The following is a 16,696-nucleotide window of genomic DNA, read 5'->3' as shown; positions in this document are numbered from 1 at the left end:
TCTTCAAAGTTATTATCATCACAATTTTAGATTATCTTTGTGCATAGTTATTTTTATTAGATAACATCATCACCATTGACAAATTTTTTAGCATTTTTAAAGGGCTCAAAATTGATTATATTGACCAAATTGATTATGTCAACCGAAGTAAAAATGGAATAAAGTATGGGCAAAAATAAGACATGAAAAAAAGATATGCTATCAAAAAGGGTTTCAAAGTATCTTGATTTATTAGAATATACTTTCATACATGAAGTAATAAATAGCGACAATTTGAAAGACCAAACTAATTTGGTTGGGCCAACCAAATAGTTATAATGTAACTAAGTACTACAAACTCATTACATTACCCCTTATATATAGTAGTAAATTCATGTCACAATCAATATGATTCTCTTTTATTGGCTGATACAATCAATATTAATTTGCTAAAGCTAAATGGCTACCCCAAATATCACACTTTATATATGGCTTGAGGGTATTTTCACCCTAACTGAGTGAAATAGAGCAAATTCATTTGTAAGTTAATCGTGTTTAAGTCCATCTTGTGATTGAGGAAGATGAAGGGTGGATCCTAAACGAGTAAGATTAACATAATCTACTGGACCATGAGCTGACAGTCCCGGGATTACTAATCCAACCATCCTAAATATTATCTCAAACCAGCTTTGTTTGTAATCACTTCCTTTAATCCAAGGGAGAATGAAACTCCTAATCAGCTCAAAAGCTGCATTCAACACCTTTGGTAAAACCCATAGCAGTGAGAAGTAATTCTTGTTTGGTTCTTCCTCCAAAACCTGCAATTAGTAACAACTTAAGACTTTGTTGAATTGGAACTAACCCCATAAATAACTGAAATTTAATTAAGACTGATGAACTTGTTTAATCTCCTAATCAATGATATTGATAAATGTGTCTCTAATCTAATGGGAGACCAAAGTGGCATATATAGTCTTTCTGCTCGAACTATATATACAAAATCAAAGAGTACGAAAGATAATTCCCTTCATTTGGGAAAAAATGACATTATTTATTATCCGATGAGTCAAATAGGAGCGATTTCCCCCTCTAATTTTAGCTATTATGATACGATTTAATATTTTTTATGCAGCTTTTGAATATGTAAAATCCTTTTTTTGAAATGAAAAAGTTGGTGTTTGAATTAATGCTAAAACGAAATATGTTGATCCCCCGTGATTAGATACCCACTACTACTCTTTTCGTGATGGTAGAAGACATTTTATATAAGTATGCATCTGAATGCATAGTGAATGTAATGGTGCTCTATCCCCAAATTATCTTGAAATCTTAGATTCGTTACTAATTGAAATCGATAATGTAAGAATAGCGAATGTAATGATACACCACTTACACTATCTTAAAATTCTAGATCCGTTACAGACCGAAATAGATCATATAGCATGACATGTCCTTTAAAGTTAGTAGAGAGACTAGAAAGTTTACCTTGCCTTTGTAGAGGCTATTGTAGTATAGACATGATCCAAAGTGCTTGAAGAAGAGAGTTTTGTCATCATAGGGCAATCTTGGCACCATATCATTGCAATAAACATACCTAAAATACTTCACATCAAACTTCTTCAATTTCTCCATCATGAAATTCCCAAATTGTTCATCTCCAACCCTAGGTTGTCCAAATGTATAAATCCCTTCAAGTTTATCCAATAGCCACTCCTCTTCATGCAAAATTAACACAGATGCAAATAAAATTGCTAATGCACCACCTAAGCTATGTCCTGTCACTATGAACTTTGCTTTCTCACTTTTGCTCAATATTTTCTTCAAATCTTCTCTGATTTTGTAATATGCAAATTGCTTAGTAGTATTATTTTGTTCTTGGGCTTCTTGATTAATAATGTCTTTGGGCCAGCCTATGGGTTTTTGCAACCCTAGGGCTTTCATGAACCCTGCATGAATTTTACCCATCCCTTCAAGATCATACCATGATAGGTCTATATCTGAAATCCATGCATTTGCATAAAATGGACCTGTCCCTCTAAATGCTACCACAATTAAGTTTGGATCGTCAGTTTTGTCTTGAAACATTGTGGCTTGGGTAGAATATTGCTCCTCGTAAGCTGCAAAACAAAAGGGGATTCACCAGGTTATATATATACATAACTTTTCTTTTAACCTATATACGAGTACAATTTTCCGGCGAAAGGGATTCAATTGAACCCTTTCACCATACATAGCTCTGCCATTGTATACAATGACAGTGTAAATGATTTTTTACATTATCAAGCCACTTAAAATATAATTATAAGTATATGTGTAGCTAGATTAAATGATTTTTTACATTATCAAGCCACTTAAAATATAATTATAAGTATATGTGTAGCTAGATTACTAACCTAGAAAGAAAAAAAGGCAGGTCACGTGTTACAACTTACCATAGGCTAAAACACACTAATAAAAAAAATTCTAAATATTATCCATGTCTATAAGTTTATTTTTCCACTATTGCTCTATCTACTGTTCAATTAGATTATAAAATTGGGGTAAAGATAATGAGGCAGAAGAAATAAATTTGTATTCGATTTCAGCTTTATTTTAGAAAAAAAAAAAGTCAAAAACTATATTGAATTGGAGAATTGAATAAGGGATGTGCAATTCTCTGTTGGTAAATCAACGGTGACGTCTTGACGCAAGTTTAAATTCTATCAAAGTATGACGTTAGGTTTGATATCATTTTGATGCTTTAAATGTGTTAAAAGGACTAATATTTCACTAATTAATGATGTAAACAGCCTAACAAATAAATAAAAAGAATTCTATCAAAGTATGACATTAGGTTTAATATCATTTTGATGCTTTAAATGTGTTAAAAGGACTAATATTTCACTAGTTAATGATGTAAATAGCCTAACAAATAAATAAAAAGTAATAAAGTGAAATCAACCGAAGAAGAAGCTAGTAAAAGATCAAAACGATTAACAGATGGTGGGATATGCCTAGTAGACTACATGCCAAATGCATCAACCAAGCTGCCCCTGCTATTATTATTTGAGAACTCTGGAAGAGGAGAAACACTATGAGACATGAAGGGAAGGTGTCAATCACAAAACTCATTTACCAGGTGATGTATACTTTGATTCAATTCATGAAGGTGAGAAGGAGAAATTTTAGGTATGCACCATATAATTGGAGTGTGATTGTTGAGGCATTACAGAGATATTCTCCAAAGATAAGAGTAACACCAGTGACTTGGAGAACTCCAGATATTGGATGGATAAAAGTCAATACTGATGGAGCCTCAAGAGGAAACCCGGGTAGGAGTTCATGGGCCTTTTGTGTAAGGGATGAAAGGGGAGATGTGATACAAGCACAGGCCAGAGAAATAGAGGATCTTCAAAGCACCAACACCGAGGCAGAGGCCCTAGCCATTTTACAGGCTCTCGGCTATTTAAAAGACAGTCAATGGAATCAAATAAGGATAGAGACAGATTCACTTTTGCTGAAGAACTCTATTCAAAGGACATGGGAAATTCCTTGGCAAATCATTACTATGGTGGAAGAAATTTGGAGAATAAGTGAGGAAAAAGTGGTGGTGATAGAGCATATTTATAGGGAAGGAAACAAATTAGCAGATCACTTGGCTAATTTAGCTTTGGACACAGGGGACATACAATTCAATTCCTTTCATGACATGGAGAGCCACTGTAAAAGAATTGTGAACAGTGACAAATTACAGCTGCTCTGTCTAAGAATTAGATCATGTTAAGGAGACTGAATATAGGGGGAAGGTGGGAGAAAAGGAGGTCCTCACACTCAAATCCTTTGGGAGGAAAATGTGAAGGATTTGGTTTACACTAACTGTTTGCTAATGGTTGCAGGTACACAAACTAACATAAATGGAGGATTTTAATTCAACAGGTACCACAGAACAACCACACTGAAGGAATACCAACAAGCAGCGAAACACAGTGTAATCAGGATGTTGAGAAGTTTTACCAGCATAAATTGCAACTGGTTGGAGGCACTTTTGACAAATGACATGAAGTGGAATTACTGCTCCTAATGATTGAGCACATGGAACACAACAGACCTCTTGAGTACACATGGGCATACAGTTTCTATTTAGTGGTTGTTTCTTAGTTGGTGGTATTAGCACCCCGGGATGCTCATCCTACTGAGAACTGGTCATTAGTTAGAAAATGTACTGCCTTGGTGCATATAGAGGGCCAAATATAGAGCATGTGAGATATAGAAACAGAAGTTCTTTATGGAGCAATTATTTCAAATTTCATTCTATTAGTAATTTTTTAACAATTTGTAATATCAAATTAAGACAAGTTATAAGTCTTAATTTGATCATTAGTTTAAATTTTGTATTTTCATTAGCCTTTTGGCTAGAGTTGTACAAACTTCTGGATTTTTTGATAAAATTTATAAAATTAGCCCTAGGCCAAAAGCCTAGTGGATTTTTATTAAAAAAAAAAAAAAACGCTAAAGTCAAAGATTAGCACTATTTTCATAAGTATAGTTAATTACTTAATTATTAAGAGATAAGTATAGCTGGAAAATTGTAAAGCACTTAGAGGATGTACTGGAATCTACTATATATTAATTCTATAATTAGCTTGAACCGGTCAACCTATCTGCATTTTACGTTTGTTGAAATTCATAACCGAAGACAGTTCCAGGGTCTAAGCCTTAGAGATTCAATCTTTAAGGTTTTTCGCATTGATCTACTATTTACCGTAATTTTATGAATTTTTTTTTTGCATAAACTCTACTCTGCATTGAACCCGATACTTTACATTCGCCTCTGTCATAACTCTGTCAAGTGAAAGGACTTCTGGAAATTAAATACTTAACTCTGTCTGTCATAACTTTGGCTAACTTATAACTGATCCCATATTGAAGTATATATACTAAAGCAAAAATGTTGTTTATAGTTATTTTGATTATGATCTTTTAATTGAATCAAGCCACGGTCGATAAGAGTTCGATAAATTTGAGAAAGGATTAAATATATACACTGATATATAGTGTACAGTAGGGGTGTACAATGTAAACCGATAAATCGCACCAAATCGATAAACTAAGAAAAAAAAATTGACTAGTGGTTTGGTTTAACTTGATTTGATGTTGGAAAAAAAACCCGACCATAATTGGATTAGTTTAGTAAAAAAAAAAAAGTCAAACCGAACCAAACCAAGCCGATATTACATGTATTCAATTTTTAAAATATTTTATACATAAACATATTTATTTATTTGTAATGTAATTTATAAATATTTCTTAATTTTTTTCGTAATTTTTTATGTATTATCATATTATTCAAGTTTAAACTTAGAATTTTAAATGACAATAAATATATCCTATGGATCTTAGTAACTCAAATAAAGTCCAAACCAAAACTAACTCAACACTAATGCTAACAAAAGAAATTCAATTACCACTAGGAATGACAATAATGTTGGATATTTATTCTTTAGTTTTGCATAGTTGATTTAGAGAGTGAAAATACATAACTTAAGTTTTTTTTTCTTTGTCATGTAATTAATACTTATTAGCCATACTTATTTTAGCATGACTTAGTATTTTTAGATTATGGTCATTTTCTTTATGATTTGTTAATTAGCAATATTTATTTTAACTGATTTTATTAGCTTTTGTTGAATATTTTAATACAATGTCATCACTCTTCTCACGCTTTGTGTTATTTTCTTAAGAAACACCTTAATTATATAGTTGTATCTTATTAGGACTAAAGAAATATTTGAAGTAAAAGTTACTCCGAGGTTTTGTATATGTTTTGTATCAAGACTATTCCGGAAAAAAAAAACGAGAAAATCGAATAACATGAGAAAACCCGAGGTTGAAAAATCCAAATTTTATTCGTTTGGTTTGATTTATAAATTTTAAAACCCGACGTAATTGGTTTGGTTTGGTGTTTAAAAAATTCAAACCAACCCGGTCCATGTACACCCCTTGTGTACAGATTGTCAATGTTGTTCTATTTGTGATACTATATTGATTACTCTTTTCATTTCAATTTATATGACACCCTTTCTATTTTAGTCAAAAAGACCTTTTGTTATATTTGAGAGTAGTATCTTTTATATGCTTTACCCTTAATGATATGCGTTTATAACAACATAATGCAAAACGTTATATCTTGTTTTAGGCAATAAATTTCAAAAAAATTTATAGCAACACAAATAATACATCTTATTAAGATCACAGGTTTTAGAAAATTATTCTTTCTTAAACTCCATGCAGATTCAAACTATGTCAAATGAATTGAAGAGACAAAAATCAACTTACCATTCCAGAAGTTCTGTAGCCCCAAGAAATGCATCTGCATATAACATTAATACAATTTGTACATATTTTATCAGTAGAAATAAACTTCAAAACTTTTCTTATCAATGAAGGGAAGATTGCTTAAAATTGCAAAGTAATTAATTACCTGCCAATGATGTTGGATCACTGTTTTATTAAGGGCTTCATTTTCATACGATAATTTAGCAGCCATGATTGACACGTGTGGACTATAGCTTCTGTCTCCCATCTTTATTGTTCTGTCTAAGTCCACTCTCATATCAAGGTTTCCGATCAACGACCTGAACTTCTCCGATGACTTTTCCGGCCTTACTGCTTTTCCTACAATACAAAATACTTTACTTATTTATACTGACAATATCAAAATTTTATAATATCAATGTTATTTGCACAATTTATGTAACAAAAAATTAAGTAATTATGACATTGTCATGGTTCAACTTAACTTGTTTCGTAATATTTCAATTTGGCCTTTTTTTTTTCTTGTAGGATTATTGTGACATTTTTTAATTAACTATCAAAGTTTAAAACTATGCTCTAATTCGTCCCTTCTAAAAAAGAATATTGGCTTCCATCTGGTGAAAGAAAATATTTATCGAGTAAACGTTGTTGATTCGGCGCGAAATTTATTTAAGAGACTAAAAAAGACTTTGCAAAAAAAAATCATAAGTTGAATGACTATTTGAGAAATTCAAAAAGTTTAAAGGACGATATTCATGCCCTGTCATATTTCCAGCACCGGACTGAAATAATTTCTTTGGTAGGATTGGATTAACTAGGATGATTCCATAGTGGCAAAAAGAAAGTGACATTACTTCATAATTAGCTTAATTAAGCTGAATGGCACACCACTAAGAAAATGCGAATTTTCAAGGGACATTCTCATAGCTAGGGATACTGTTGAAAATATGGAATTTTCAGCGGAAAATACATCAAAAAATGTTTTGCGACAAGCCAATTTCCAACGGATCCATCGAACATATTTGTTGAAATTTCCCTCTCTTTTTTTTTTTTTCAGCAGTGATCATTTCAAAAATTAACTCCTAATACTGCAAGCAGCAACAACAACATACTAAGTGAAATTTCACATAGTGTGAGGTCTGCGGAGGATAGTGTAGCGGATCTTATAACCCCTATTATGGGAGGTAGAGATGTTGTTTCCTGTATACTCAAAAATTAACTCCTAATAATAATGAGAAGAAAAAGAGAGAACCGAAAATAATAAACCTTGTAATATATTCAACAAAAGCTGAAGAAATCCACCATTGAAAGAAGGATAATTCAGCAACAACCCAACCATATAACCTAAACTATCCATAGGTTTCCTAAACCAAAACAAGAATCTCTGCATGACCACAGAGATAAATATAAGCCATCGCCGTCGAAAACCTCCTATCCTCTCTACACCGTCCGATACATCACAGAAATTTCTTTTATCGAATTCACTAGAATATAAAATACGAATAAAATCAAAGCAACTAGCCTCTTGTGGCTTTAACTCAAAGTAACCTTTGCAGAATTCTTCCTTGTTAGACATTATAACTTAGAAGAAATGTGTATGAAAAGTTTTTAGATGATGATGTTTATTTTTAGATGATGATGTTCACAAAATATGTCTATATTTATATAGTTATATGAGGGTTTTAGTGAGCTCACATTTTCAATTAAGAAACACGTTTTATCCTATTGGATATATTTGTAAACTAATTGATGATTATATAAATAATCTACCTTATGTCTTTAAAATATAAGATTGTCACTTGTCAAAGTTTGAGTTCACGTAAATAAATTCCAAGTACACGGTGTCTTACTTTGTCTTTGGTCTTAAAATTCCCTTAAGAAATATATTCACATCGAGGTGTATCCGCTAAATTACCTTTAATTAAATGATACATATTTAATATGATATCTTGGTTATGTAAAAACTCACTTATCTAAATAAGGGTACATTTGGAAGAAAAAAAATTATATCTTCTTAATTATGTAACAAAATATTTATTTTGAACTAAATATATAAGCTAAAAATACCATATGATATCGACCGGAGGGAATATTTTGAAAGGTGCTTTTCGAAAAAGTACTTTTAGCGCGTTGTGTTTTCTGTTTGACTAATTAATTTGAAAAAACTTTTGCCAGTATTAAAACACCAATTTATGCTCGACGATTGAGGTTTCAAAAGTGCTAACGGGAATAACTACTTTATTCCGTTTCATAAAAATAATTGGTACTACTCCAAAACATTACTACTTTTTCCTTAAAGCTTAGTCTAACACTTAGCCTCTCTAAAATAAACACTTTTTCCTTCATTTTGTTCAATTCAACTCGAGAAAATACAAATAACTCGGATGTACAACTGGAAGAAAAGTAGCTATAAAATGCTAATCTCAATTATCGTGTTTGAAGATTTTCTATTGCTTTAACTCGTATTAGTATGCATTGACAACATAGAATACTTATTTTCTTCACTATAGTAATTTAGCCTATTGTAGAAAATCGTTGTTCAGCCTTAGCTTATATTCTTCAAATTACTAATTTTACTTATTGTGGATAATTATCTTTAAAGTCATTATCTGATTGTAAATATAAAAATCGTTTATATGCTGTCAAGTATATTTTCTGTCACATATAGGCACGGGCGGCGGCGCAATCTGGTTTTAATCAAGCTAAAATGGTTTGGTTAATAATATATAGATTGACCACTTTTTTAAAACTAATTTTAAGTGATTTGGTCATAATGTAGCATTTCAAAGAAACTCAACTAGTGCTCCATCTTCGTGGTGGTTGACGCGTCACACTCAAATATATTCATGATAATTTAGAGTGATTGACAAGTTTTTACTTTTCACCCCTTATTTTACCTTATCTTAATTAGGGGAAAGAATGCATCCCAATATAATCCTCTTTAGGTAAAAATGGAACCGATTAAAACTAATTCCTAAAACTCTTTAGAGGATATAATTACAAGTGTAGACCATTTAAGACGGTTGTAAAATAATAAGTATTCATTCATTCTTAATCAGATTCAGAGGTTTCGAGTTCGAACATTGAATATGAAATTACATTTTATAGAGAATTTTTACAAAGTGAGATTCCAGAAGTGAATCAAAACTAGTCGGGCCTCAAAGCGGATGCTGAACATTAAATGAGAAAAAAAAAATACATGTATATTTTAGAATATTTTGGCAGAATTAGATTTCTAATAAAGTTTAATGACCATACGTAAAATAACTTCATAATTATGGTAGTATAGCGCAACAAAGTATTTGTATTTGATAGACCCCTTTTCTTCTCCGAAACTTATATGGTCTTGTTATCTGATTGAGTAGTCTGTTTCTTTCAGGGAGAATTTCTACTATATGGTTGTCCAAGGGCATTTTTGTAAATTCAGAAATAATGGCATTTTGGTAAATCTCACCTCCTAGCTAATGCGCAGTACGCAGGTCCTCAATGTTATTGATTTAACAAATTTAGAAGAAGAAAACAACAGTCAAAGAATATTTTTTTTGTTGTTTTGTCATTCGGAAGCAAGGGAAAATTAGTAGATTTTGCAGAATTATGGAATAATTTAATCTTTTAGAATGTCAGTTGTTTTGAAACTCTTTATCTTTTTCAGGGCTGAAGTTCATGATTGTTGTTGTTCATTCTTTCCACATGGTCTTCAATTCAGCATATAGAAGTGAAAAAGATTTAAACTTTGAGTTGAAAAATACTAAGAAGAATTTCTAGAATTCTAAAAACTGTCCCTTCATTTTATGTCAAAGGGGAATGGATTCGGGATACTTTGTGTCAATTGTTTCATCGAAACAATCTCAAACCCACAATTAACATTCTATACAGTCAAACCTCTCTATAACAATCAAGTTTTCTCAGTTGGTTGGCTACATGAACTTTCACCTTGTTGGTAAGTGTTCGAATGTAATCCCCTCTCCCCTATGTAATATATATATATATATATATATATATATATATATATATATATATATATATATATATATATATATATATATATATATATATATAGTTTTTTTGGAACCGATGTTTTATGTTATATTTTATCTATCAATAATAGTTTTTTGCCTATAACAGCAACAATCATCTTTATAATAGTACGCTCTTTGATTATAATAAAGATTTATAATCAAAGACACAAGATTATAATCAAAGACACAAGAAAGTAAAATGAGACATTTAAATCTTGTATCTTTATAATAGTACGCTCTTTTGACAATATAATGATTAATCATCTTTATACATATATAAATTTATTCCGGCCTTTTGATTATAAAAATTTATAATCAAAGACACAACATTTATAATCAAAGACACAAGAAAGTAAAATGAGACATTTCAATCTTGTGTCTTTATAATAGTACACTCTTTTGACAATATAATGATTAATCATCTTTATAGATATATAAATCTCTAAGATTATGAATAATAGGTCTAGAGATTTTAACCAAATATTTTCATATATCAATACACAATTCATGACAAGAATATTAATTTCCTCATTAAAAGATATTTCTTCGCTATACAAAGTGTGATTAAGTTTATAATTTGGCAATTAAAAATAAAAAATTAGATTTTATATATGCATCTTTTCTTCCTATAAGAACTAAATATTATTTAAATGTCATTGTTGTTATAGGTGTATAACAGGCGTTCGTTATAGCAGCCAAAAGATTTCGCTTCTTCAAACCCGACAATGCTATAGAGAGGTTTTGACTGTTTAATTAAATGATGGCTCTGGGTCGTTTGGTACACAGACTAAATTATCCCAGGATTATAATCTCGGAACTAATTTATCCCATCTGGGAGAAGGGATAAATAATTCCAAGGTTAGTGCGATAAGGTCGGATATCCCATCCTTAAGATTGTACTTCATTTTATACTCTGTTTGGTAGAAGGTAGAAATTTATACCTGGGATATCCCAGCTTATACCATGCACCAAACGACCCCTATAGTAACCTTTACAAAAAGAAGAAATTGGAAATTTTATAAAGTAACCTTCGCAAAAGGAAGAAATTGGAATTTTTACATGTAAATATTGGGCCCGAGCTTAGCACGGGCTATGTATTGCGGTATAATATCTTTATATTATTTGGTAGCATATTTGTAGGGAGATAATTACCATATATTGGTTAGTTTCCTTGTTTCACTAATTACCATATATTGGTTAGTTTCCTTGTTTTACTAGGATCTTAGTTTCCTTGTTTCACTAGGATCTTAGTTTCCTTGTTTCACTAGGGTTCAAGATTGTATCCTATATATATTCTCTCTTGGTGAATGAATGGAACAAGTCAAGATTGTATAGTTTCTACATGGTATCAGAGCCACACGGTTTTTTCTTCTCTTCATCGTAAATTTCCATGGCCGGTGACGTCGTACCTCCTCCACACCACCCAAAATTGAGTCTAATTCTCCCTATTTTCTCGGTCCTCAAGACCGACCCGGGGACTATATCACGCCTACTCGTTTCAAGGGCGACAATTTTGATGAATGGGCAGCCGACATACAAACAACGTTAGAGGCATGACGTAAATTTGAGTTCTTGGACAGCACTATCACTGAACCGCAGCCTCCTTGTACAAAGTCCGATTGGACTGCAATTAACGCAATGTTAATCTCTTGGATCACAAATACCATTGATGCTTATGTCAAATCTTCCTTGTCAAAATTTAGGGAGGTCAAACCCTTTTGGGATCACCTTAAAAGGAGGTTCGCGCAGACTAATGGACCACGAGTTCAACAGCTTCGGTCTTCCCTGGCTAAATGTGAACAGACCAAAACCATGTCAATGTCCGTATATTACGGAAAATTACATGCTCTATGGCAAGAATTGGATCATCATGAGCCCCTGATTTCTTGTACTTGTTGCTCCGTCACACGTTTCAACATCTTCACAATTGGCAGACATTTTTACCAAAGCTCTCGGCAAAATTCAGTTTGACTTCTTGCTTTCCAAGTTGGGCATTTTTTATTCCCATGCTCCAACTTGAGGGGGGTATTGCGGTATAATATCTTTATATTATTTGATATTATTTGGTAGCATATTTGTAGGGAGATAATTACCATATATTAGTTAGTTTCCTTGTTTCACTAATTACCAGATATTGGTTAGTTTCCTTGTTTCACTAATTACCATATATTGGTTAGTTTCCTTGTTTCACTAGGATCTTAGTTTCCTTGTTTCACTAGGGTTCAAAATTGTATCCTATATATATTCTCTCTTGCTGAATGAATGGAAAAAGTCAAGATTGTATAGTTTCTACACTATGACTCATCTAGTTTAAAAATAAATATTAAGTTGGCAGACAGTCAGACACAAAGCAAGCGATAATCAAGATTTAATAGGGCAGACAGCCAGGTAGGTAAATATTTTGTTAGACATAAAATTTGGACGGTGCATATTGAATCAGAAATTCAATATGGCGTTCGGGGTGATTAAATCGTACATGAGTATTTGTTGACTAGTATTTCAGCTTTAATATATATTTTGCCTTTAGAAACATCTGAGCTATTACTAAGAAGTAAACGTAAAAATAGCGTCCATTGATCACATTTCAATACTATTTTAAAAATAATCATTTGTCGTGGAATTTCAAATTTAAATGTGAAACTTCAAGACAATATGTTGGAGTTTTACCTGTAAATTTTGGAACTTCATGATAATGATTATTTTTTCATCATAGAAGTTAAATTTTGGCTTTTTGTGAATTCCACCAAAATAAACTTGTCAGTAACTCGTCATAAAATATTTCCGTGTAACTGTTTAAGTAAGAAAAATATAATAGCTACCAGAAAAGTGGACAGAGAAGCATTCCTACTTTTAATCCAAACTAAAACAAAATTAAAGCCCTATTCTATCACCTTTTTTCACTTTGGGTGGACCGGACCGTGCATGTTCTTATTAATTATGGGCAAGAAATACGAATGATTATTGTTTCCAATTTGAACTACTGCTAGTGGTATTTTCTTCGCATTATCGATAGAGATTTTTACACTCTCAGCCATTTGGTGGAGGTTTGAACTGATTGTGAACAAGAATGACAACTAAAAATTGCATAAGAAGTTCGTCTCTGTAACTAGTGACGTGTTATACGCATTTATATATTATTTATATAGATATACAAATACCGTATGAAAATGTACCACTGTTGTTAAAAGAAAGTAGGTTATAGAGGTATACACTAAAAATATAACTACATGAATACAAAATCTTGTGTTGGCTATATATTTCTGAAAAATTTCTTATTCAAACCACTGATGTTTATTCTATATCAACCTCTTAGACGTTACAGCGTCCTTTGGTCGTTGGGTTCTGGCCTAACATAATTATTCACACGAAAATAACTTTCAACGTTATAGTCAAAATTTTACTCCTTAGATTTTTTCTTCTTCAAGTGGCAATTAATTACATTTTACACATTATGGGTATGTTTGGTATGGAAAATGTTTTTTCGAAGTAAAACATTTTTACTCAGATTTTTTCTTCTTCAAGCGGCAATTAATTATATTTTACACATTATGGGTGTTTTGGTATGGAAAATGTTTTTTCAAAGTAAAATATTTTTACTCCTTAGATTTTTTCTTCTTCAAGCGGCAATTAATTATATTTTACACATTATGGGTGTGTTTGGTATGGAAATGCTTTTTCAAAGTAAAATATTTTTACTCCTTAGATTTTTTCTTCTTCAAGTGGCAATTAATTACATTTTACACATTATGGGTGTTTTTGGTATGGAAAATGTTTTTTCAAAGTAAAATATTTTTCTGGAAAATGTTTTCTTGGAAAATAAGTGAAATTCTACTTATTTTTTCATATTCGATTGGGTAGTGAAATATAAGTGAATTTCTTACTTATTTTCTCATGTTCGGTTGGTTGGTAGAAAATATTTTCTTGAAAAATACCACCCATGCCCCACCAACCCCACCCCAACTCCACCACCCCATACCACACCAACCCCCACACTCACCCCCACCGCCACCACCCACCCCAAGCACCCGCCCTCCACCACCCATCCCCCAAACAAATCCCACCCCCACCCATCCACTACCCTCCAATGCACTTCATCTTCACCCACCCCTCCCAAATTTTCTATTTCATATATTTTATCTTACTTTTATAAAAAATGGGAAGTTTTTTCTTATTCACCCAACCACCACCCACTATCCCTCACCACCACCCACCCCACCCCCACCACCACCCCACTCCAAATTTAACCACTCAAACTTTTCATTTTTATAAAGGTGAAATTAAATATGAAGTAAAAATTCAGGATGGGGTAAGGGGTGCGGGTGGGGACGGGGTAGGGGGTGGGGTGGGGAGTCATAGAAAACCAAAATAAAATTAAAAAAACTTCGCAAAACTTTTTAAAAAAAAAAAAAATTGGAGGGGGTGGGGTGGTTGGGGCGGGAGGACGGGGGTGATATAAAAAGCCAAACAATTTTTATTTATTTATTTGGTGGTTGGTGAAATGTCAATTGTGGACTTGTTTTCCCTATTTTGATTAGGGAAGTCATATTCCCCATTTTTAAGGAACTTATTTTCTTAAAGAAAATATTTTTCAAAAATTTTGACCAAACGAACATGAGAAAATCAGAAAACATCCATACTGAACACACCCTATGTTTTAGCTTGTCTGCCCAAGTTTTGTCGTGTTATAAATGTTGTATCAAATTGTCATAATTTTCTGTCGTTTAAACCTAACAGAACCTAGAGTTATGTAAGGTTGATAAACCACCACTAATTACTGTTCTTGATGGCAAAATATAAATTGCTTCTGTACAAAAAGACGGTATTTGTTTGTGCGAGAAAAAGTAAGAAGACAGAGATAAAAATCAATATTACAAGAAAAACCGAAATTAAAAGCTCTATTAGAGTTCATTGAATCTCATAACTAAAATAATAGATCATGAAAAGAACCAATTAAGAACAGGGAAGTTACAACCTTGAGTATTTGAAAATGGAGATACAATATCCAAACAATGTTTTAAACGTCATTTTGTGACCCGTCTGGGGCTCGCCCCTGGGCAGGGCATCACAAAACGCCCTGAGGCTCACGAGTGAGACTTTATTATGTCAGGCTTACGTCTTAGCGATCAAAGGTGTGCCTCAAACGCCCAACGCTCAACGTTCGGGGCTCACCCTATAGTTCCAATGCAAATCGTATGTCAAATTCTGTAATTAGCAATATTGGCTTTCAAAATTCTTTAACAAATAAATGATAAAGGTTCAATTTATCTATAGAAATATGACTGTATGGGGGTAAAAGCGTGTCCGGACCCAGGAACCTATTCCAGCCATAGGGGTTGTCCAGTTGGTTCCCATTCTCACCAACTCCCGTCACATCAGCAGTCAACAGTCAGAGCGCTATCACAGGTATATATGTAGGGGTGGCGAAAAAAGTCACGTCAGTTGAACCTTGGGAACTATGAAAAATGGAGGAGTGGCTTAGATGGACCTAGCTTAGGGAAGAAGGAAGGTGTTGTGGACAAAATGCATATCCGGGCGAGCCTCAGCAACCGGGAACTCGGAGAGTTCGGGGTATCTACACAGCTGTCCTCCACTCCTACCAACTCAGGTCATGTCCGCAGGCCTGGATCAGTGTGTCATAGCAGAAGCGTACGTTGAGCCACAATCACGTCACATCGCCCGAACGTTAGGGTTAGAAAAGTCTTGTTTTGGCTTATATAAGGGAATCTAGGGGAAAAGAAAGGCATTTTCTTCTTTCCCATACACATTCTTGTAAACAAATACTCTTGCAAACATCAATCTATTCTTAAGAGAACAGGGCAGAAACCCGGAATCATAACTTTCAGATCATTTTTATCTGTTTTGATCATACTATGTTATTTTTGTTATTCAATAAACTATATCACGATCTACCAGGCTCGTAAAAGGAGTTCTCGGGGTTAGATACGTCTTACTTGTCTTCAAACCCTTAGAAAACAAATCTTTAACTGATTTTTTAGTTAAGTCCGATTTCACCAAAAAACAGTTTGGCGCCGTCTGTGGGGACATACAATTGTGGTGTCGTCCTGACCCAAAGCAGAAAAACCTTAAAAGGCTTACTTAGGTCTGGAGTTGTTCTGTTTGAAAAAACAAAAGAGAAAAAACACGTTTGATCATGCCTATAACAGCTAGCAACATGTCAGGAAGCAGTGTTCCAGCAGGAACGAGGGACCCACAAGGCTCGCAGCTGAGGAACCAGCAGAGCTTTGTCAAGAAAATCAACCCGAAATTGGAAACGCAAGTAAAGAGGGAGGAAATAACGCCACCCCTAGAGGAAACCCATATCGAAGCCCCAACAAAGAAAAACTACTCTGACCAGTCGGCGGAAAGCAGCGACAGACTTTCTCGAAGACGTTATTCCGAAAAAA

At 33.0% G+C, this 16,696-nt stretch overlaps 1 protein-coding gene across 1 annotated transcript; it reads right to left on the bottom strand.

Annotated features, from left to right (window-relative positions):
* Window positions 1–354: 354 nt before the first annotated feature.
* On the bottom strand, window positions 355–6,622 carry LOC132630454 (triacylglycerol lipase OBL1-like). Its single transcript, XM_060346021.1, has 4 exons — window positions 6,440–6,622; window positions 6,295–6,328; window positions 1,465–2,096; window positions 355–797 (listed from the first exon to the last, which is right to left on the bottom strand). Exons 1-4 carry the CDS (start codon window positions 6,569–6,571, stop codon window positions 525–527), a joined length of 1,071 nt encoding a protein of 356 aa, XP_060202004.1. The 5' UTR covers window positions 6,572–6,622; the 3' UTR covers window positions 355–524.
* Between the last annotated feature and the right edge of the window lie 10,074 nt (window positions 6,623–16,696).

The sequence above is a fragment of the Lycium barbarum genome, chromosome 1, assembly GCF_019175385.1.
Source record: "Lycium barbarum isolate Lr01 chromosome 1, ASM1917538v2, whole genome shotgun sequence".
NCBI lineage: Eukaryota > Viridiplantae > Streptophyta > Magnoliopsida > Solanales > Solanaceae > Lycium > Lycium barbarum.
Note: the sequence above shows the minus strand (reverse complement) of the source record. Positions and strands in the feature narration are given on the sequence as shown.